The 25,402-nt window shown below is 36.3% G+C and overlaps 2 protein-coding genes across 5 annotated transcripts in view; one reads left to right on the plus strand and one right to left on the minus strand.

The window, feature by feature from the left end:
• The window catches only part of LOC149501257 (calcium release-activated calcium channel protein 1), a 79,491-nt gene that overhangs the window by 39,369 nt on the left and 14,720 nt on the right, over positions 1-25,402 (minus strand). For 2 of the 4 annotated variants that reach the window (XM_089733979.1, XM_089733976.1), the window contains exon 2: positions 4,177-4,261. In XM_089733979.1, coding sequence (XP_089590105.1) covers positions 4,177-4,218 — 42 coding nt within the window. In that variant the 5' untranslated portion in view covers positions 4,219-4,261. Of the gene's footprint in view, positions 1-464; positions 796-3,356; positions 3,503-4,176; positions 4,262-25,402 lie in introns of those variants that run through there. The other 2 variants (XM_089733982.1, XM_089733980.1) reach the window with 2 other exon arrangements.
• LOC149501259 (methyl-CpG-binding domain protein 4) overlaps positions 5,153-25,402 on the plus strand; it is a 41,420-nt gene continuing 21,170 nt past the window's right edge. Inside the window, exon 1 of the mRNA XM_089733983.1 lies at positions 5,153-5,352. The gene's annotated coding sequence lies outside the window, so the exon portion shown is untranslated. The remainder of the gene's footprint in view (positions 5,353-25,402) is intronic.

A 25,402-nucleotide genomic window follows, 5' to 3' on the forward strand; every position in this document is an offset into this window, starting at 1 on the left:
TACCACTATCTTGCCTATTTTTGCAGTGAAGCAGTAATACGTTTCGGTTTGAAGGGATGGCAATGTACCATAAAATTAAGACAAGGCGGGTGGCGACGTTTACGTACTTGATGTGCTATGGTTCGGTACCACTTAACATCAGGTAAACTATGAACTCGTTCATCGATCTAAGCAATCTATACTAATATATATATATTATATATATATCTATACTAATATTATAAAGAGGAAAGATTTGTTTGTTTGTTTGTTTCGAATAGGCTCCGAAACTACTGGACCGATTTGAAAAATTCTTTTTCCATTAGAAGCCGACATTGTCCCTGATGAACATAGGCTACTTTTTTTTATTTATTTTTTATTTTTATTTTTTTGTTTCATGTGTGTTTTAATGTTTCCGAAGCGAAGCGAGCGCGGGTCGCTAGTAAATAAATAAAATGTGAAATAAAAATATGAATCATACATACCGAGTAATGGTTGTAAATATCTAGCGAACATCCATTTCACATGAAACAATCACCAGGGAATATTGTGAATGAACGATAATTTATCGCTTTACCCACTTTTTTAATTTATTTAAAACTTCGGAATCTCCGAGCGGAATAATACAACCGCGAAATTTAACCAAATATTATCGAGAATATAAAAAAAATCTACAATTTGCGAAATCCTCGAAACATGTACATTGATTGGATTTTGTAAACTGTATTCAAAAACATTTATGTTTTAATGAAGCCGTACTTTGCTATGACGAAAACATCGCATACAAAAAAAAAGTTTTATTTAGATCTACACGCGAAATCACAAGCGTTGCTCTTATCGAACTATTTGTTATACAGCACGACTCGTATTTACAAACTGAAGGTTAAATGTGTTCGTAATTAGCTTTTACGCGATAAGATTTAATGGTTTAAACAAACAAAATTTTCGCCTGAGTAGGCATATTTCGAAAGTGACCTTAATACCCATGGATGACGCAGTCCAACTTTTTCAAGCATAACATCACATCAGTGTGCTTAGTGCAAGTTTTTAACGTTCTCGATAGCGTAAAAGTTAACTCAAATTTGTATGCAGTTGAAACAGCGCCCCTGGCGGCAAACGTAGGCAGTCGTACTAACTCCATACAAATTTGTGTTAACCTTTACGCTATCGACAACGTTAAAAACTCGCACTAAGCACCCAGATGGCCTAGGCCAAAATTGAACGCTAATTAAACTTTTCGAACACATTTTACTAAATAGTAGACACATTCATCTATGCATACCCATAAGCATCGCATAACAAATGTTCATTGAAAACATTTAAGACGTAGGTAACTGTTTTCGCTAATACAACTGAAGTCAGTTTCAGTGTTTATTACAAATGTGTTTGTTGCCTTAGTTGTCTTCCGCCTGAAAATTGCTCGATTGACCGACGGTCCGAAACTTGTAGCTGTGCAAAATTAGCTTGAAATTGTTGTTACTGAGATTCAGGCATCTGTAAAATCTCTTGCCCACCTCCACAAACATGTGTTAACGCTGGGGAATCCATTTACGGATACCCGGTCCGGGGGGGTAACCAACCGGGTTATGTCGGACTCCGGCGCCTCCTGAGAGGAAGAGGGGGCGAGGAGGGCCAAGGTCCTCCACCTCCCCGAATTCCTCACAAGAGACTACGCCTTGAAAAAGGCGCGCGAAGCACTTGCCCCGCAGAACGACTACCGACTAAACCCCATCGAGCTCCACCACACCGGCTACACCAGACCTACGGTACCGCAGTGCGCGCCGAAAGTCCGCCTTTGCCGGTACCCGTCCTAATGATAAGATGGGATTTCATCTCCGGGAAAATCCCGAAGGACGTCATTTCGGGAGATACACCGTGGGCGACGCACAGGAGCCACTTTGCACTGCCCCACCACCGGACCGACTGTCGAGTACCGGGCGCCCCCGCACCCGCCACCTGATAGTCCCTACGGGGGCTGAGCGGGAGCTTCACGCCCGCGCCGGCCATCCCGCCTTCTGCGCTGAGGTGCTGAAGAGGGATCCCACTCCCTTTCATGCTCCTCAGCCTCACGGGACGCCATTACCAGGTCACAAAACCTGGCCATGGCCTCCCACGAGCCCTGATCCTCTAACATGCGGGCGACGACAGCCCGCAGGGAGAGGTTTCTCCCCAGAACCGCGACGAGATCTCGCCGCGAGTGCTCCCAACGCGGGCACGTTTCGAGCGCGTGCTGCGCGTCATCGTCCGGGTGCCCGCACTGGTGGCAGCCCGGATGTGGCTCTCTCCTGCAGACCTTCCACAGGTACCTCCCGAAACAGCCATGTCCCGAGAGGACCTGCGCAAGGTGAAAGGAGAGTACGCCGTGACGCCGATCCGACCATGCCTCCAGCACGGGCACCAGGGCCTCGAGGGTGCGCCGGCGGGTGGCCGAAGTTTGGCCAAGTTCCTTCAGCAATCGCTCTCTCCACTTAGCGTATGCTACATGACGCGCAGCACGCTTCCACCGACCGACAGCCGACGGGCCGGGCGACCGTCCCCGACTCAAGGCCTGCGCCTTACGCCGATACACCGCAGCCAAGATTTCGGCCTCGAGGTCCTAGGGTAGTGATCCGGCGAGAGCGCAGGCCACATCTTGAGAGATGGTGCGAAACATACAACACTTAGCTGTAGGCTACCTACAACTAGTATGAAAAATGGACAAGAAGACGATACTCTGAAAACATTTTAAAACCTAGAGTAATTTTTGCGGTTTTCTAAATCTTATACATAATTAAAAGTACGGTTTAGTCTCGGATTTTTTATTGTCGTTAAATTATTTCTAATTGTCTAAATGTCTAATTGTCTAATGGTCTAAATATCGAAAAGTTTTCGTGTTCACAGACGACTAAGTCACTATTCGTCGGCTTTTGTCGGCATTTTACTAGTGGTGGGACCTTTTGTGAGTCCGCACGGGTAGGTACCACCGCCCCGCCTATTTCTGCCGTGAAGCAGTAATGCGTTTCGGTTTGAAGGGTGGGGCAGCCGTTGTAACTATACTGAGACCTTAGAACTTATATCTCAAGGTGTGTGGCGCATTTACGTCGTAGATGTCTATGGGTTCCAGTAACCACTTAACATCAGGTGGGCTGTGAGCTCGTCCACATACCTATGCAAAAAAAAAAAAATTTGAGTGTTGTACTAGCTCATTTAAATAATGGAAATAATATAATAATAATAATAAGAACTCGAAATTAAACCATAAAAATAAATATAATTATTTTGGAAGCGGTTTATCGACACATAAATACATTGGAAACACTGGAAGTTATTATTATGGCAACACATTAAAGCAAACAAATGTCGTGTTAAGTGCTTCGAACGAAACAAAAAAAACTCACGTAAATTACGACACTAGCATACAATCGAGAAAAAAACTCTAAACGTTCACTGTAATCACTCTCAGTTCGTCACTAGATTTATTCAATGAGGTTTGGTTTGATACTGAATAAAGATTGGAGTACTTCCAAAATTGACGTGGCACTATGTAAAGGTATAGATAAATACTGAGCTATCTAGCTAGCATCGGCTAATGCTATTTTTGATACTCTTTATTTGGCAATGTGTGAACTTTAAAATTAATGATGCATTCAAGATCTTTGATATATTATAGTGGCGACAACGACGCGGAAGCTCTTGCACGTGGCCGCGTATTGAAACATTAAAGGTACTGTAATAAGGCTGTAGCAGGAAGCACTATGCGGTTACGAGGCTGGCTTCTAGCTATGTTGTTGATGCGGGGTGTGGGGAACCGTAGTAGCTAGGTGAGCCGCATTGATAATGCGCTGGCGCGGTGTGATGTAAAGGCTGCTAAGTCTTAAGTCGCTAGCTTATAAGAAACTGGGCCACCAGTAAGCCATCAATCATAAAAAAAGGAAGATCTTCCATCGAGCGGTCGGTATTACTCTGTGGACAGACAGTCCGAATGTTGTTCGGAACTTTCATTTAATTTCAGAGCTTTTTAAATGCCATTAGCGCGATTCGGCCCTGGTATTTACAGATACACATATTTTTTATCAGTTGAAAAAACGGTACACGAAGATTTTACTACCAACGGGCTGAGAGCCCACTTAATGTTAAGTGGCTATCAAAACTCATAGAGTTAACTATATATATGGAACCATCATGAATTTCAATTTAAAATGGACATAAACAACTTACATTGTCTGGTACCTCCAACATATTGATTACGCCGGCTATCATAATTCGACGGTTGCGAAGGTCTTTAGGCTGGTCTCCACAGTACCTGAAATTGTAAAACAAATGAATTTTTATATTATGTATAAGCCGATTCGGATTGATTGGTATAATTAAGAGTTCAGCGTTGTGAGGTTCGTTAGACGAGCTGACAGTCTGATTGTAAGCGATCCCAAGCATCTAACAACTGCAATGTCTATACTAATACTAGTGATGATATAAATTAGGAAAAGATATGGTAAAAGAGTTAAAAAAATGCGAGGTTTGATAGCTTCTTCCTAGACCTTCCTTAGACCTTCCTTCAATAATTCGGAAAATATCTGTAACAAAAATATCTACTCCAACCGGGAACCGAACTCACACCTCGAAACAGTAGTTAGCAACACTAACCACTATACCAACGTGGCGATTAAACTTAAAACAGTTTAATTGCAGAACGTCGCTAAAATTAAAAGACATACCTACACAAAAAAAGAACAAAGTTCGATTCCGAATTGGGCACCGAAAGTAGCACCATAAGCGGAAATCAAAGTTGATGGGATAATCATATGAAAAAATAGAAAAAGATAAAAAGAAGCGAAGCGTTATCGCAAATTGTTGTGTTAAAGTAATTTTATAAAATAGTTTTGCTTGACCTAAATCTTGTTTTAAACAAGTAATTTATGCAGTTTTCGCTAGATGGCACTACTTTTGTTTTTTAGTTGTATTTAATGGCCATTGGAACGTTATTTTTTTACTAATTGGTGAATCCGCTAACTCTCAATGAAAAATTAATTGAAATGTTGATTTTTGATCACAGTATGAATAAGAGTTTTTACTGTATTTAGAATTTTTATGGGAACTCAAGGAATGTTATCAAATATAATACTTAACCTTAACACATGCCTACCACAGCATAAAGATTTGCCTGTATGGGCAATATTTCCTTTGCCGACACATTTGAACAATTTTTTTGTGCTTTCAAAATAAACAATCTTTTTTAATCTTTGTGAGAAACAAACGCTGGAACGCCTGCAACACATTATTTAATATAGTCGAATTTCAATTACTGGGGGCCGGGGGACCACTAGTTACTTTAAATCGGCAAACAAGTTCACGGCCTGACTGTTGTTAAGCTCTTATTGGACACTGCTACAAGAGGTACGTACTACATATTTAAAAATTACATACGGAAATCAATAACAGAAGTATTTTGTAGTTTGTCTAAACTAATACAGAAATACTTATACCTAAACCACAATAATTATCAGGTAAGTGAAATAATTTTTTGGTTACACATTAACGAGATCTGGGTACATATTAGCTTTAATTAAATAATGTTGATCGAAATCTATAAGGGCACCATAAGTAGTAATTACTAAATTCAATGATTTGATTATTTATTTGATTTAACGAACAAACTAGAAATAAATATTACTAGTATTAATTTAAAATATTTAATTTCATTTAATCAACATCTTAAACAGCTGATGCAATTATACAAGAAAAAAGTATTGAGGTTCTTGTACTATGGCATGAACGTCAAGTTAGGGATTTGGTCCTAGAATACAAAAGATTATCTTTTCAAATGAAAAGGTAGTAGATAAAATGCAAAAAAATCCATCCTTAGTACATGTAAAACACAAAAAAAGCACTTGACACAAAGAACGGCTGAGGAGCCGTAATTTCAGTATGTACAATATCCAGTATTGTGTAGTTTGTACCAAATTTAGATAGAAGAGCCTGCTCCATCCTCCATAATAAACATCGATGCTTGAAAGGCAAACGTGACTAAGCGACAATGCGTGAACTTTACAGTAGACTAATTTAAAGTTGAAATATCTGGAAAAAAAAAATATTTTAACGAATCTAGCTGTAGTAGAATCTAGCTAGTAGCTGTAGGATTGAAATTATTTTAATAGACCTAGAAAATTTTTTTTTTTGCGCATCGAATATGGTTATTGCCTATCATTTATGTATAAAGCAGTCATTGTTACTTAGTCATGTTTGCCTTTCAAGTGTCGATATGTTACTTAGTTTAGTGTGATACCTTCCTATAAATTCTCCACTTTTCGGTGTGTAAAATGAACTTGTTCACCTCTTTTCGATGTTTTCATTCAGCAAATCATCTAAATCCGGTTCATAAAATACATATATGTAGATATATTTAATTTATTTTGCACCAAGACTATTTAAACTTGATATATACTGTTAAAACTACATTACATTTTTTATTTTATTTTACAATTATTACTAAGAGGATGTCATTTCACTGTTTATATTTAGAATTTAGAACAAAATGTTTGGTGGCATTTCAAGGAGGATGCCATCAGAGTTTGAGGGTTGATATTAATTTTTAGTCACAGTATGTAGTTAGGCGTGTCTGGTCGCCACAGCATGAATTCTGCTGCGCACAATATGAGGTGTAAGTTTCAAATGATTAATTCAAATAAAATATCAAATTCACAACAGGAATCAGCAGGGTGTGCAAATTTATACGTATCCGAGAGCACATATTATATTTATGTGTTTTTTCTTCACAAATAATATATATAAAAATCTAATACTATTGTGACCAAAATTGCCTAAAATATGTAAATACAATTCTTTTTCAAAACAAGCTAAATTGCTATCATGATGCCTTCATTCTTAAAATATAATAATGTTTTATATAAAATGCTAAATAAAAATACGACAAACTTTTGAAAAAAAACAGTAAAATCTGCTTTCGAAAAATTTTAAAATATTTCATGAAATATTTAGTAGTTTATGAATACTTAAATGAGATTAGAAATATTATAATATTGTCAATGTCAATTGTTCATTATTTGACAATGAAAAAGAGCGTCTTTAAAAAATCAAAGCTTTGATGAAGAAAATTATTTAATTTTTAGATTGATTTTATATGAAATGGTGCATAAATTATGCGCTCCATATTAACGCAATGTTCTTTTTTTCAAAAACTTCCGGAATTTCGTTCCATTTAGTGATTATTGAACGAATTGACATAAGAGCTGTGGGGGGAGGCCATTCAAAGTGGCTGTATCTTACTTTCTAAGTCTGCCTTCAACCTTCAACCTTCCAAAGATTTACATTTAAAAATTTGAATACGATTACACAACAGTTCAGCTAGTAGAGGTTTACGAGTTTTGAACGAAGCCACTAGCTACTTGTCTTAAATAGGAGGAATGTGTCTTATGTTAAAGGTCTAAGTAAGTGGTTATTATTATTCAAATGACATTGATATCACATAATGTATCGTGACGACATTCACATCGAGTCACATCTGAGCTTATTTACTAAAATATATTATACTATACCACTACAGATATTAAACGAAAAGAAATATTCAGGATCTAAATCCATAATTAGAGAATAGTGCCTTTTGGATAACCGATGGGATTAACGTGAAATACGTATACGTGAAATTAATTTATTGTTCGACATTCATAACGTTTTGAGTTACATTTTAATTAGCAAACTTTACACAGCTGCTTAGGGAGCCGATAATGTACCCAAGCCAACAAATGTCCCAAGCAATAACATCTGTTGTTACAGTCATGCTTTATTTTCTTGCATTATGCGCCAAACTGTCTGGTATTACATTCATATTTTTCTAACATAAAATGTTGCTTGCTAATGAGCTGTATAAATAAACAATGTTAGTTGCCGCCACAGGGTCTGCCTCACCAGAAGAGAACAGGTATGTGACCGGCATTCCTCATGTTACTAGTTGTCTCATACTTTTACTGGTGGTAGGACCTCTTGTGAGTCCGCACGGGTAGGTACCACCGCCCCGCCTATTTCTGCCGTGAAGCAGTAATGCGTTTCGGTTTGAAGGGTGGGGCAGCCGTTGTGACTATACTGAGACCTTAGAACTTATATCTCAAGGTGTGTGACACATTTACGTTGTAGATGTGTATGGGCTCCAGTAACCACTTAACACCAGGTGGGCTGTGAGCTCGTCCACACATATAAGCAATAAATAAAAAAACTTCCCTACCTATAATTCTAATTTTGTTTAAATATCAACCACGGAATGCGTTGTTTGCGCTTGCGGGTTGCTTATGCCTTATTTTGTTACAAATAAAACACGTATACCTGTTCGAAGGATAGGATAGAATAGGAGAGTCGTTGTTGCAATTTTATTTTTAGACTTTATTTTAATCTGTCATGTGAAAAAGTCTATTCTCGAACCACCCGATTGTACCAATCAGCCTTATATTTAATCCATGCTAGAGTTAATTTTGTACATCTCTAAATAGAGTTGTGGTAGAGATTAGGAATAGTGTGGATGCGTTGTTTTGCATTTACTTCTCATAATAAATCGTGTCACTCTTGACAGAGTAGTTTTGATCGTTACGTAGCCTTAGAGGGGGCAGGGGGCAGGGGGAGGTTGGCGCGTCTTACGATGCTTCGCCATCTTGCAGTGACGTAGGTATAATACAATTTTAAAATATATAAATACGGTGAAAGCTAGTGTCATCTAAGGCTATTTGGTTGAAGCGACATTTTTGCAACTTTACAGGAAAGCCATTCAAAGATTAAACTTTGGAAAAAAATATCATGACAAAAAAACGTATTCAGCTATTTGAATGTGGTAAACATAAAGGAAGTTAAGTCAATTAAAAACATCGAATTGTTGATGCTAATGCCAAATAAAAAGGACCTTTAATTACAGAGATAAATGTCGCGTTTAAGCGAATTGTGACTTAAACCAAATACCTACCCTTTCACCACCTCGATATTGAAAGCCAGCTCTAATGGTACTTACAGGTGGTAGGACCTCTTGTGAGTCCGCGCGGGTAGGTACCACCACCTTGCCTATTTCTGCCGTGAAGCAGTAATGCGTTTCGGTTTGAAGGGTGGGGCAGCCATGGTAACTATACTTGAGACCTTAGAACTTATATCTCAAGGTGGGTTGCGCATTTACGTTGTAGAGGTCTATGGGCTCCAGTAACCACTTAACACCAGGTGGGCTGTGAGCTCGTCCACCCATCTAAGCAATAAAAAAAATGCATGAAAGCCCTAGAAATTTATATTGTACTGTGTAGATACTGCTTTGGTTTATTTCACCTCATAACTAAAATATACTAAGGTGATAAGCGCTATATAATGAAAAATACAAAATAACTGCGAAATGAATTATTTCTCACGTGTGTACAATATACCTACTATACCCTACTGAAGTAATGAATGATTATGTAGTTATCAAGAAATTAAGATAACTCTTTAGCAACCATTATTGTATTTGCTTACTATTTGCAATTAAAGTTGATTATTAATGTTTTAATAGACGCATTCTATGAGTGTATTACTACTAATAATAATGTTTTCGTTTAAAACAAGTTTATCTTGATCAGTGAATTAATGTTCTGAACCGGTATCGTCACGTGTATCAAGATTTTAATGCGTGACGTTTCGAAGCTTATGCAGCTCCTGCAGAATGTTTTAAAAAGTAATTTAGCTATGTTTGTATCAATAGCGTAAGCCCGATCATTTTTGTTTTTAAACTGATACTATCAGCTCCATTATATTCTATTACTAGCTGGCCCGATAGAACAAAGTTTGTCTGCTAGTGAAAATATATATTTTTTAAAACATTCTAGTAAACCGAAATGTGTATCTAAATCATTATAGAATCCTCTTAAATAAACTTTTTTTTATCAAATCAAATCAAATCGGTCCAGCCTTTTAGGAGGAGTCCATTCATGTATACACGCATGGAATTATATGTAACATACTAGCCGAGTCCCTCGATGTTACCCGTGGTTATTGTCGTACCGCGGGTGACGCCGCGGGGCGAAGCTAGTCTAAAAAACTACGCATTTAGTAAAAGTAGTTATTTTATTATTACAAACAGACACTCCAATTTCATTTATTTGTATAGATTAGTATCAACAATTCGATGTTTTTAATTGAACGGTAATTAAGTTTACCCCAGTTATAGGTGAACATTTTTTTTGTTATGATATTTTTCTCAAATTTTAAAGATTATATTTATCTCCCGTAAAGTTGCAAAAATGTCGCTTTAACCAAAATATAGTCTTTAACCCCCTTGTTTTTAACGCCGGGGAATCCTTTTACGGATTCCCGGTCGAGGGGGGTTACGGACCGGGTTATACCGGACTCCGGCGCCTCCAGAGAGGAAGAGAGGGAGAAGAGAAGAACCGAGGTCCTCCACCTCCCCAGCCTTTCACCCCTCGATATAAAGAAAAAAACTAACAGATGCTCCTTATTTGAAGAAATATTGCGATAATATTGTGCTGCTTTGTACGTATTAACTAAGGACTTTTAGCCTTACATCTAATGAAACTTTATCGCTTATAACGGAAGCGGAATCGTGAGACACCTACATATTATTTTAAATGCCAAACAAAACTGTTTTCCTTCAACGAGAACAAAACAAACGTGTTTCAAATGAGTCAACTATTATCAAAGCCGGCATTGTGACTTTTGGACAATTATTGGTAAATCAGAAAAACGAATTATTGACTTTGTATTCCATTGGCAGTCACAAAACTCTTTTGAACGACATCTTAGATAAATAACAGGTTAAGTATTAACCTTTATTTAATGCAGGTTTTGAACCGTATTCTTTGAAGGAGACGATTATATTCAAATCAATCTGTATTGACATATCAATAACATTTTTTTATCCAAATGCACAGATTGCCACCTTTGATAATAGACGACTCAAATATGTTTCGCAAGTTGTAGGCATTATTAAAAACACTTACGGTCTGATTTCGCATTGCATTTTTAATATTTTTCAATCAGTGTTTGTGATTTTATTCGCGGTCACGGGTGACAGAGAAGGTCAAAGACAATGAAGGAAGAGCTAATCATTTAAAAGTATTGTACTCTCCGGATTGACTAATTGGATTGAACGGACATACTTTTGGATTTACCTTAACATCGGATTTGAAATAAGCACCTGCAAATATAAATAATTTTTATTTGGATTCTGCTATTATTGCTTATGGATTTGACTTCGACCAATTCAAAACATCGAAGAAGTGGCTTAGGCCTTATGATTGAAAATAATAAGACAAGACATGGCTTCGACCTTTAAAACTACCAAAATTCTCAAATTATTATCAAGAACAAGACCTGGCTGTATGGACTAAAGTTCTTTGCCTTTCCCATTAGGAATAAATTAATATCATCATCATCGGGAAGAGCGAAAATCTATAGAAAATATTAATTCATAAAGAACGTTTAAAAATTAAATTTTCATATTAAATGTTTCAAACTACGTACCAGTTTTATTTGGCACTGTTTCAATCGTCCCTAAGGTACCCATTGACATATCCTTATTAGGAACGTCTGCTCTTCCTTACACGGCTGGCACATTCATATCCTGAATGGACATGCAATTCATGAATTCGGATCACGTTTTAGAACAGTAAAATTGTCATAAAAGTCCAAGTCGCACATATGAAGAGATAACATTGAGGCTAAAATGTTTGCATGCTGCGAACAGCAATTCGCGGGTCGTGGTTTGAGTTGAAAACACGGGTTTTTGTTTGCGAAGGTCACATTAGATTGGTCATATTAGGAAGTTAATGAAATAAGTGTTAGAAGAAAAACTTTACGATGCCAAATTTGTTTGGGTGGGTAGTTGAATTTGTTTCTTTTTGAACGTACGACACGTAGACAACATACAAATATGTAAATACCCTAATGTGAGGTCTTGCTCGGGTATTTAGGGATAATGGCCGTCACAAGAAGAGATAATGAAAAAACTAGTAGTTCTTGAGCCTAAACGGTGTCCTAAGGTTCAGATTTGCATGACTTAACCTAGCACATTTGAATTTCATTAAAGTATTGTATTGTTATTAAATTATCTCTGTTTCGTGTCTAAGGTACTAATGTATTAAAGAGGATCATTTTAGTGTTTCACAATTTGATATTTTACAATATTAAGAACATGCGGCGTGCGTGATATTTTACATCATTCGTTTTGTTGTAATTGCGGAATATTTTAAATCCGTCTTGATTAGTGCATGTATGTTAATTTGTTAACGTTTTCCGTCATCGGCTTAGCGTAAATACGGGAATCGGGTTGCGCTTGTTAGTTGCGGTGTTGCATTATAAGCATTCTATTTTCATATTTTATGTGCACACTCTTAGAATAATTAGTAGAATATATCAGCATTCTGTAATATATCTACTCTCACATTAAGCTATGACTATTATTGCGGGTACGGTTTTTGGGATTAGTTGTTTACCGATTATGTTGTGTGATTTTAATTTATACACCTAATTGGTTGTCTAGAAGTAAGATGCAACTTGAAAGGCATAATTGTTGTAGTTGCTTTTTTTACACAATTTTGACTTAAAGCTTTTGCACAGCAGTATCATAGTACGGAATTAGCGCCACAACATCAAGACCTCCGCGCTAAGGAGTCTTTTATAGCCTTGCTTGAAAATCTTCAGGGTATAGTGGAACATAGTAAACAGGAAGTCTTGAAACGCAACGATAAATGCAATGGCTCCAGGTGGTAGCATTGAACTTCCCTTTATTATTGCCTTTGTAGGCAGACGATCATACGGCCGATCTGACGGTAAATAGTGCCAGGGGCACAGCAAAGTTGCCGTCTAGTGCTGAAAACCAATAGTGGTCGGTGGATAATAAAATCTTCTCAGAATTTTTCAATGTAACATTCGAAACAAAATTAGACACAAGTGTCTTTATCAATGATGCCTTTTGTGTGCAGTCAAATGAAAGCTGGATGGCTTATGGATGCATAGAGTTTGAGAGTCGTACGTAACTCGAAGAGCGTTCCGACTTTTGAAAGTTGAAAGTCTGCTTTAATTGTTTTCTTTAATGTACAGTTAGCAGATGAGAAACCTGAGCTTACCGGTGGCCATAGATAAGACATTGCTTTCGATACATTGCCAATGGCCTGATCGCTAATACGCCCTTTGCTAGGTCCTCGTGCAATTATGTTCGATAATTGGACATGTGCCAATGTATAAAAGATTATGTGCTTAATATTCTATTCAACGATTTCTACTATGAAAATGGCAACATTCATACTTGAACTTATACAAATGTATGTAATGAGCCTTTATATGTTTTTATGCTTGTTTATTTTCCCCTCCAAATAATTGTGAGTTCTGGGTTAAGGGAAGAAGTGTTATTATTCTGATTGAAGCCTTTTTTCCCTATATATTCGTTGGTAGCCTAAGAGGCTATTCCAGCTACGCTTGGACGGGTAGGTGAGCTCACAGGCTCAACCTGCGAGAATTTGCTAACACTAGCCCTAGCAAGAGGAAAGTCTATCACCAGATCGGAATTGTGACCCACTGAGAAGATCCGGCGAGAAACTCAGTGGGCTGTGTCTGAGGGTTAATTTACTCGTCGAGCCCTTCGTCGTAATCGACGGATTCGACGAGGACGGTGGCCGGTGTTTGAGGATCCTAAAAGCATCGAAAGTGAATCCCCGGGATCCGACAAGACATGTTTCGGGTGACGGCGGCTTTGCGTTGCCCCGTCGCAGACTTACACCTCAAAACAAGCAATGTTTATGTCGTGGTGTCTATTATTAGCAGCCAGTCACTGTGTGTAACGACTTTTTTTCCTACCTAAGCTGATAGCCTTGAGAGGCTATCTATATCAGCGTCGCCTTAACTAGTAGGTGAGCTCACGGGGCTCAAACCTGATGACGTTGCTAACACGAACCCTAGCAAGAGCCGTGCTTCGCAGAATCTACCACCGGATCGGAAACGCGACCCACTGAGAAGATCCGGCAAGAAACTCAGTGGGCTGTGTCTGAAGGTTAATTTACTCGTCGAGCCCTCCGTCGCAAGCGACGGATTCGACGGGGGCGATGACCGGTTGTGTAACGACTACGGGATCTTTTAAATACAGGATTTTGCATTTCATATTTTAAGGCAGGCTTATAAATTTCGCCAAAGTCAATGACCTATTTTTAAAAAAGATACTAATAAACGTTGCCACTCCATACAAATTGTGTAGAAATAACATACATAGATAAGAACTTCCTATTTTTTTTGTAATGATGTACGATTGTGGTTACATATTAAAAAAAAATATTTTTTTTGTCATTGTCTACACGCAATAGTTCCATTATTTTATTAGACTTTTATCATTAGTATTAGTATTTGAGTTTATGGCTTCACTGTCAGCCCTATCGTGTATACGATTAAGACATATTCATTTGGACTAGATTTAAAAAGCGGGTCTATATATATTCATTATTTTTCGAAAAGGTTAAGTTTGCTTGTGTCATAAGGGTCTGTAAATATGTATAGCCCTTTCCGTGTCGTTCCACGCATAGTTAATTGTCCCGTATTGGGAATGAACATTCAAGGTTAAAAAATAATATGTACTTATAGCGTGGTACCTAAAATATGAGTATAATATACGTCAACATATTTTATTCAAACCAATATTATTTTTAAGTTGATATTGTTTTTTTAAGTTCCTTGAAAATTTTGTAGTTTAATTGTCAGACTTTAATAATTAAACGGACTTTTTAAAGTCCAGCGCTTATCTTCTTTTTTTGTGACATACGGTATTTTTATTTTCTGTTACTTCACTAACATTACCAGTATTTATTAATATCTAATAGTCTGCTAAAATAAGTGTCATATATTATATTCTGCCGTGAAGCAGTAATGCGTTTCGGTTTGAAGGGTGGGGCAGCCGTTGTAACTATACTGAGACCTTAGGACTTATATCTTATATAACGTTGTATATGTCTATGAACTCCAGTAACCACTTAACACCAGGTGGGCTGTGAGCTCGTCCACCCATATAAGCAATAAAAAAAAACTTATTTTACCATTTGGTCCCAGAAACACTTTAGACAAAAAGAAATGTATTTAAATATTTAAATTTTCCAGTTTTTTGAAGGTATGTATACATAACCTTTATTTAATTTAAAAACATTGTCATTTGTTACACGAAAGTAATCTCTGGATCATCAGTCGGCACACGTACCATTATTTTGTATTCGCACATGAATATTCATATCTGAATAGCTTTAGAACTTTTCATTTTAAAATATGTCTGTGTGACTGATTGACGGTGTGATTTCGAATACACATGTTTAAACTGTATTCAAATGGTTCAAGTCACTAAGGATTCGGTCAATGAAAATAAAATAAATGAAGGAAATCTTGGTTATTATGTACATGGTATTTTTTTTACTAGTGGTTAGGACCTCTTGTGAGTCCGCGCGGGTAGGTACCACCACCCTGCTTATTTCTGCCGTGAAGCAGTAATGCGTTTCGGCTTAAAGAGTGGGGCAGCCGATGTAACTATACTGAGATCTTAGAACTTATATCTCAAGGTGGGTGGCGCATTTACGTTGTAGATGTCTATGGGCGTCAGTAACCACTTAACACCAGGTGGGCTGTGAGGTCGTCCACGCATCTAAGCAATAAAAAAAAATAGAAACAAATTCCGCTGATCTCAGAGATCTCAATATAGACAACGTATAAGTATATAAAACAATTTTCAATTTTCGAACCGAAAGCTTTGACGATGATTATAAAAGGTCATTTGGATTATCTCCTCCTGCATCAAACAGACCATTACCAGTTTCGAATGTAACAAGTATTGAAACATTTCGCCGGTGTCAACTTGATAACGACGTCAGCACTGATGACGTCACACGGTTTTAAAACGGTCCCCCCTTTTTCAAGTTACATTACATTAATTTGCTTTTATCAATAGTACAAGAATTAGTAAAGTAAAGCCGCTATCACATACGGTCTTCATTTATGCTCGTGATGGTACTAAAAGCTTCACCTTCATCACACGTTTCCAGAATAATCGAGAGTCGTCTATCGTATTTACATATGGTGCTCTATTAAATCGCATGAACGGGAGACCGCGTTGAATGCGAAATTGAATGGTGACGTCAGCAAGAATTTTCATATCCTCGCACCTGTAGCTACTACAATCAAATAGAAATTACTAGAACATAATAATATAACATAATATCAAACGGCTAAAGGTGACCACACGTGACCTCGACCTCGTGATTGTGTGCGGCCATGCCTGCAATGTGAATTATGGCTCTTGTGTGTATTTTGCAGTTTAATTTCTGTTATTTTCCCGTAAGGGCGTGCAATATAGATTTTCTTTATTTATTGTTTTGACTCAAAAATAACTTTATCTTCGTTTTATCGTTACCTATATTTTGAGGACGTTCCACATAAACCCAGAATAATTATTCAATATATTGATATTTATTAATTTGCCACTTAACCCAAAACTAATGACAGGAACCGGATTTATTACAGACTAGCGAACCGCCCTCGCTTCGCTTCGGAAACCTTAAATTTTATTATTGATAGCTGAGTCCCGCGATGTTACCCGCGATTATTGTCGTACCGCGGGTGAAGCCGCGGGGCGAAGCTAGTCTAAAAAAGTAGCCTAAGTTACTCCTTATATCATCAGCTACCTATCAGTGAAAGTCCCGCCAAAATCGGTCCAGCCGTCCCAGAGATAAGCCGGAACAAACAGACAGACAGACAGACAAACAGACAAAAATTGTAAAAAATGTTATTTTGGTGTATGTACCATGTCATATGCATGTAGTAAAAAGAGGCTATTTCAATATTACAAACAGATACTCCAATTTTATTTATATGTATAGATTAGTTTATATTTCAATAATATTAAGAGCTCCAAGATAGAACCAAGTTCAAATTAGCTTATTGTTGATTGTCATTAATTAAAGATGATTGAATAAGAAACGATGAAACCCCGATTCACAGTAATATCTGTCCAATAAAAATAAAAACCCAACTTTAATTGCTTGTTTTTTTGAAATATTAACATCGAGCATTCGACAGTGTTTTTAAATATCACTTCCTAGTTTACTAAAGAAATAAAAACACGAAAAGTAGGTTTCACAAAACAGTAAAAAAAAAACTAAGTTTATTTTGAATAGGATGTAATAAAATGCAGGTAAATTTGGCTTTTAATAATAGAATTTGTCCTTACGATGCGGTAACGTCGACACAGGACAGTAAACGCTCGACGCTGGCAATAATGATATTATAAGAATCTAATAGCCATATTGAAATAAAATAGAAGAAGAAATGGGAAAGAAGTTATTTTACAAAAACAAAACATTTTTATTTCTTTTTTAATTGGTTATATGATGTATTGCAAGCGCATGCGGGTAGTTACAATAGTCATAGAATCCATTTGTTTGCAAGGTGTCGACATTCGCGTTGTGTTTTTGTCTCCAATAATTATTTTATATCAGGAAGTATGTGGATCTCGTTTATATGTCTATGCAAAATAAAAACAAGTAAATATAAATAGACAAAGATAAAATACTCAAAAACCTATCACATTCTCCTTAGTTTGTCTACCGATTTCCTTTAGTTCCGTTATTAGCTATCGACGAGATTCATTGTACCAATAAAATAAATATAGAGGAAGATTTTTGGTTACATATTCACAAAACATATTAAAAACAAAACGAAAGAGAAGTAATAAAGTTAAACTTGACGTGTCATTAGAGCTTGTAAATAGAAAGTCCAAATGTATTTTTTTTTCTTGTTACAAGTACAAGCTTGAGTGGAAAAGACCATTAAGATTATGTAAGACTAGCGACCCGCCCTCGCTTCGCTTCGGAAACATTAAAACACACATGAAACCAAAAAAAATAAATAAAAAAAAAGTAGCCTATGTTCATCAGGGGCAATGTCGGCTTCTAATGGAAAAATAATTTTTCAAATCGGTCCAGTAGTTTCGGAGCCTATTCGAAACAAACAAACAAACAAATCTTTCCTCTTTATAATATTAGTATAGAAATGCTTCTAATGCATCGTATAAAGTTCACGTGAGTTTCGCGTTTCGGATCCGGTGGTAGATTCTGCGAAGTACGGCTCTTGCTAGGTTTCGTGTTAGCAACATCATCAGGTTTGAGCCCCGTGAGCTCACCTACGAAATCGGCGAATCTAGAATAAACCATCGAGGTTATTAGAATAGATAGGAAAAAATTTGTATATATAGTTCCGGTAAATTATATCTTTTTTTCTATTAATTCAAGAACGGGCGAACTTACGGCCCACCTTAGCTTAAATAGTTTAGAAGTAAAATGAAGCCCCAACAATTTGAATATTATGTATTGAAGAAAGATTGACTTATTGAATGATTTTTCAAAATGGGTCTTGATTGATCGAATATAAGATATTTCTAAAACTTTTCTGATTTTCATCATCGAAGGGCAGGGGGAAATTAGTGCGCGATTGTCTCACTCGAAATATCGGTTATATGCTGAATTTCTTTCACATATAATTTGGCATCATTTTATTAGCAACACTGCTTTTGTGAGTCTAACTTTATGTTCCGTTATCTATGATCACCGGTAACTGCTAAATGCTTGATTGTGACTGAATTAATAAGATCATAGTTTATAATTACTATCGGTCATGATAATTACGTTCACTTTGGTCAGTACATGCACAAACTACAAGCACTCACAAACCAGGAATTCATTTAGTTGGCCTAAAAAATTTCACGAAATGCAATGGTAATCCTAATTGATCCTTTATACAGGTCTAGGCAGTTTGTTAGCATAAATCTCTCTTGAATATTAACTTGCACTGCGGTCTTTGAAAGTTAATTTGAATGTTGCTTGCCATGTTTCTTGCCATGAGGAAAACCTTATTATTATTTAGACTTAAATATGCTACCAACATACAGATATAGTTGTTCATGATGAGATTGATTTTTTATGTAATGGTGAAGTAATTGTATTGTTTTCTATTGTACAAATTCTATTTCTATATATTCAAGGTGAAAATAAATTAAGGGAAGAAACAATTGCCTTTTTATTTTCTTTTTATTCAAGATAAAAAAATTATAAAAAAATATCCTTAGTAAAAGCAGGATGGTAGTAAAAGAAAAGTTTGGTGGCACATACACGTGCGGTGTCGCATTATTCTCTACTGCCAGTTTGTAATAGGTATTCATGTTGAATAAGTTAAAAACGTTTTTAATTATAATAAAAATAAATAACTAAGACAAAACTAAACTGCAGATTAGTTCAATCACCCATGCTTGTGACAAGTAAGAACCGAAAATCAGTATGCGAATTCTGAAGTTCAGTATTCACATTTCATTTCGAATTATTACGAAGCATGTAGTAGTAGGGAGTAGGACGTCTTGTGAGTTCGCACGGGTAGGTACCACCACCCCACCTATTTCTGCCGTGAAGCAGTAATGCGTTTCGGTTTGAAGGGTGAGGCAGCCGTTGTACTGTAAAAACGGAGGCTTTAGAACTCATGTCTCGGGGTGAGAGGCGGCATTTACGTCGTAGGTGTCTATGGCCCTTCTAAGCAATTAAAAAAAAACGCTTTTCCACGTTGATTGATTGAACGTATTTTAATAGTTGTATTAGTACATCTCGACAACAATTTCACAAAGCACATCACTAGTCTATTTTTTATTATCAATTTGAACGAATACATACATTACGTTTCGGTAAAATTATTAGACAAGACAGTTGTTTACATAACTGTAATTATTTAATGGTTTCAGGTGGTACTCTTGTATCTAATCATTTTTCAAGGTCCACGCTTTTATACGACCGGTGTGAAATTAGAAGTGATCTGTTGTTTTTATTATTTGATACTTTATCTTTAATTCATAATTGCTAAATCGTAAGGTTGGAAATAGTTTATTTATTGTGCAAGAAAAATAGAGAAGACCATGTCTGTCAGTTTGCTCACAATATTTTGTTGTTTGTGTATATTTTTATGTTGGGGAATTATTTTGACGTTTAGTGATAAGACGGTGCTGTTTACTAGGCATTGCTCTGTGTTGTTTGAAGGTCGATGATATTGCATTTAATTATTCAAAGTCTGTTATTATTATATTCCATTTGTATGTAGGTATGCGAACGAAATTTCCGAAACACTCATGTTGATTTCGATGATGGTATTGTTTATACTGTGCGCAATAATTATTTCTCAAATATAATAAAAAAAAAGCGTGGGCATTGAGTACGCTACACGACGTACCTATTGAGTATACCTACGCCCACATACCGACGACTCGTTTGAAGGTTAATCTCGCTTGAAGCGAAAAGAAAACATTAACCAAAAATTGTTACAGAGTTTTTTTTTTTTGTGTTTATTTAGTAGTAATGATTCATTCGTTTTATTCAGTTTCGTATGATGAAGAGACGTGACTTAGGCAAATAATGTTCCGTGAAGGAGATTCCGTTGTCATTACAATGTTGTTTTCAAAAGATTAAAATTTAAACGAATTAACAAAATAAATATTTTTTTTTTTTACTAGCATATATTTTATTACCAAAGCCCACCTAGTTAAGAAAGGGTTATAGAAACATTTACAGACACTTCAACGTAAATACCATTGTCTATGTAAGGTATCATTTTGCGATCTCAATCTGTTTAGTCAGATTGTATTCTAATATTAGAACAAAGGTTTTATTAGGAAGAATTTGGAATAAAAAAGGGTTCAACTGGTAGGGCAAGTTGTGAGCTCGTACGGGAAGGCATCGCTAACCCATTGCTGATGCGTTCCAGTTTGAAGGGTGGGGCGGCCGTTGTACTATAGAATTGATATGTTGTTGATTTCTATGGGTTCCAGTAACCACACAACACCAAGCCGGTCGGAAGCTCGTCCAGACATCTAAGCAATCACAAAGGTGGTCTATTTCAGACTGTAGTCAATTGGAATGAAATGAAATGAAACGGGATGAAATAAAGGCTGAGTAAAATGATGGTTATTTACTAAGACACCAGCGGACTTTTTGGAGTAACCCGAGAAACCACGTCCAGAGACTTTTATTTTCCCACACTTGTACGCTTTCACAGATGCTAAACGATTAATAATCTAAGTTTACTGTAGAAACACTAAATTAAACTTAAAATACCTAAAACAATTCACAAAACTTCGCTCCTCACATTTTCACCAAGAAGTCCAAAGGATCCTACTTTGATTTTATAAAAATCTTCAATTATAAAATCTATACATATCCTGTTATGAACTGCGTTTCGGTTTGAATGGCGGGGCAGCCGCTGTACCGTAAAACTGAGACTTAGAACTCATGTCTCAAGTAAAGCGGCAGCATTTACGTTGTCGATGTCCATGGGCTTCGCTAATCGCATAACACAGGCGGACCGTAAGCTGTTTCACCCGTATTTTTATTTCACTCACGGTGTTGAACAATGACGTCAATGTTCAGATCTATCATACGATTCTATTACTAGATTGACGAAAAAAAGACAGAGATACTATAACCATTGAATAACCCAGGAGCTTTACTATATACGACTTATAACAATTCTTGATTACTTCATAATTTATGTTTGTTTTAAAAGATGACGTACCTACTGAATTTTTTCACAGAAATGTACGTGTGGAATATACAGACATGTAATTACATTATAAAGTTTTTGATTAACAATATGATGCTAATGAGCGTTTCTTAAAAGTTTTTAGTGTGGGCGTTTGTGAACAACGATTTTAGAATTGCAGACTAGATTTTTTTTAAACCGTTGAAATTTGAATAGATACAAAGATAATAAGAGGACATTCGCATACAATTCAATACACGGTAATCTGTAATTGGTGATATTAAGATTTTCTTCTTCTTAACCGTTACATTCTCGATAGAGTGTCTGTGATGTAAAATAACGGTTTGGCTTGACTAAAACCGCAATTCTTTTTGAAGCCTCATATGAATTATCTTTACGATATTATGTTTTTCTACGACTTTGAACAACCGTGTCACAGTTACCTGTTTGTTCAAAATCACAGGTTATGAGTTATTTTCTAGTCTATAACGGTTTATAGTTATGATAATCTATATATGTATATATAAAAATGAATTGCTGTTCGTTAGTCTCGCTAAAACTCGAGAACGGCTGGACCGATTCGGCCAATTTTGGTCTTGAATTATTTGTAGAAGTCCAGAGAAGGTTTAAAAGGAATTAAATAAAAATAACAATTTTGTTTTTCCTTTGACGTGTCCCGCGTCGGACGGATTCTTTTTGTTTGTTATAAGTTTATTTTATACAAAAGTTTAGGTCTTTTATTTATCGATTGAGGCACTACGAAGTCTGCCGGGTCCGCTAGTCATAAATATATTCTTAATGCAGTCATTCAGCGGTTTAACGCAGAAATGAAAGAGAAATGCTGTTAATGTTCCATCGCTCCGCCCGCCTAATTGATATTTGATTGCGTCTAAATTGGTTTGATTGCTCTGACGTCCGTTCTCGAGGTGGGTTCCCGTTTAGTGCGAAATGTAATTTTTTTTAATTGAAACTTTTCGTTTATTATTCAGGGAATTCCCCAAGGCGAGAAACTCTGAACGTACACAACATTATTATAATAATAAAAGTATTTATTGTTACTGGTGGTCCCCCGGTAGTCTAAATTCGACTATAATTAATTTAATTAAAAGTTTGTATACTATTATGATTCTATTGTCGAAGACTATTAGACTTCCATATCCACAGATTTCGCCAAGACTACACTTTAGATATTTAATCTATTCTCAATTTGACCACAGACTATAAGCAATAAGAAAAGTTTGACAATAAACAATAGTATGCATGCGTGTGTGTGTCAAATACATGGTAGTGTGTGTAATGTTTTTTTTATTGATTTAATGTATTTTTTATGCATAATTACAAAAAACATTAACATTCTGCACTCTTTCACTATATTCTCTATGAGTGTGGGAAATTTCATATTCCTCCGATGGCGCAATTTTCGTAAAAGGGCTACAAAGTTTTTGCTTCACGTATTAATATAATATATTAGATAATAAGGTCACATTTTGGGAACACGCAAAGTAATTCGAGAACAAATGGCAGACATTTCACAAGTTAACTCATAAACCATTGAACCCGCGCTTCGGCTGATTTAAATTGCATCGCCTACGTTGCGTGCAGTGGAAAACAAACAACATGATGGTGGCTCTCATCTGGGCCATCTTACATTACGCCCTACCACAAAAACATTAACAGAAACGTTCGCCTGCCTTCCTTTCCAAGGATTCCAAACGGGTTTATTATGGACTACCCACACATTACGCCACCTACCTTGACACGTGAAGTCTCAGGCACCAATTGTGTTTAGCAGTAGATATAGATAGGATACATCTGAGGTCGTAGATTCTGATAAATTCTATCTGAAACTTTTTTTTAACAAGAACTTTGTTCGACACACGGCCTCGCTCACTTAAGAACATATTTTTTAATTAACCCCATTGTGAATTTTCAATGAATCTCATGGATAAAGTATGTGAATCTATCATCGAAAATGGATACAACCAAAAATTTTATAATTTCCATAACTAATAATTAAATGCCATAAACTTACACCATATATCACATAAAGTCGCGCTGATAATAAAATAACATATCAAACCAGATTTACAATAATAACTATAATAAAACGTTTCTGTTAATTCTTTTTTTTTTATATTTCTGCAAATTTCTAATTTATACAGACACGTGTTTTTATCGTAATCGGCTAGTTTTTCCTCGTATTGTATTGGTTTCATAGTAAATTCATTTTATTATTGTGTAGCGTTCTGATTTTCCTACAAACCACATTCGATTCAAATGCCGCGAGTTTGAAACGAATTAAATCTACATCTCATTTGATTGAGGTCTTTCCTCTTGCTTTGCAAATGTGCTAGATTTTTTTTTCGATCTTAACAAGTACAAATCGACGCGAACAGCTTTAAGCAGTCTATGAAAAAATCTACGCGCAACTACGGCTCTAATCAATACCGTCTTTACCATAAGAGCACACGGGGCCCGTGCCCAGGGCCCCCTGAGAATGGGGGCCCTGAAAGACCGACAATTTCTCTCACACGTTTATTCTCAAAACATTTTTGTCGGGCTCATTACACTTTTTTCACAAATCAGTAGTCAGAAGGTATTTAGGAGGCATATACTATGCCTATAATAGAAGATATTGCTCAACAGAAATCCCGAAAGAAACCGTTATCGAAATCGTAACCAAAAAACCAGCAGCATTCTAATATCATTAATGACATAATATTATATCATACTGTATTTGATTACGTATAATAAATGGTCATACTCAGTAAAAAAATGTTATTATAATTAGTTTTTTTTACTTTCTAAAAGGGCCTCAAATTCTTGTGTGCCCAAGGGCCCATCCTAGTTTAAGACGTCCCTGACTCTAATCACAAAGTAAGTTACATCTATAGAGTGATGTATTTTCTTTTATCTTATCACGTGCATTGCAGTTTCGGCTGCATTAAATATGTAACTCGAAAAAATTAAACATTTTGTATTATCCCGGGATAAAAGATCGTGTTGGTTATTTAGTTCTCTCTCGCACTGTCTTATTTATTATAACAGATTTATTACTGGTGGTAGGACCTCTAGTGAGTCCGCGCGGGTAGGTACCACCACCCTGCCTATTACTGCCGTAAAGCAGTAATGCGTTTCGGTTTGAAGGGTAGGACAGCTTTTGTAACTATACTGAGATCTTAGCACCTGTATCTCAAGGTGGGTGGCGCATTTACGCTGTAGATGTCTATGGGCTCCAGTAACCACTTAAGACCAGGTGGGCTGTGACCTCGTTCACTTATCTAAGCAATAAAAAAAAAGATATTCCAGCCGTTGCCCGGTCTATTACCGTGATACAAAGTATTCTTTTATGTGTCAAATTAATCCACGTAACTAAAATATTAGACTAATAAAGTATACTAACTAACTTAATCTATATTATTCTCAAATTCAAACTCTCACGTTTATAATCTAAATATAGATAACGTAATGTACGACGTATGTACCATATATCAAGTCTCTGAATAGAATTATTATAACAAACGATGAGACGGTATGGACGAAATTATACGATTATCGTTTTTGCAATTTGGCAATGGAACCGTAAAAAATCCTGCCACACTTAATTGGCAACTTGTTTTTTTTTTTTTAAAAACCTCTTCGCCTATGCGACACAAAAATGATTAAGAACTCTTACGGTTTTTTCGCGAGTTTTCTTTTATAAATTTCCGATGTTTCGAATAGCTTACTGTTTTGACGGTGCTGCAGGACTAACATGACAATGTCATCAAATTAAGAAAAAATTGTGTTGCGCCAACCGTGACGTAATAGTTTGTAAAGAAGTAATGTTAACTTTTACGTGTCTTGCATTTAATTATTTTACAGACACCTACATATATAG

The sequence above is a fragment of the Bombyx mandarina genome, chromosome 16 (assembly GCF_030267445.1).
Source record: "Bombyx mandarina strain Sakado chromosome 16, ASM3026744v2".
Classification (NCBI taxonomy): Eukaryota; Metazoa; Arthropoda; class Insecta; order Lepidoptera; family Bombycidae; genus Bombyx; species Bombyx mandarina.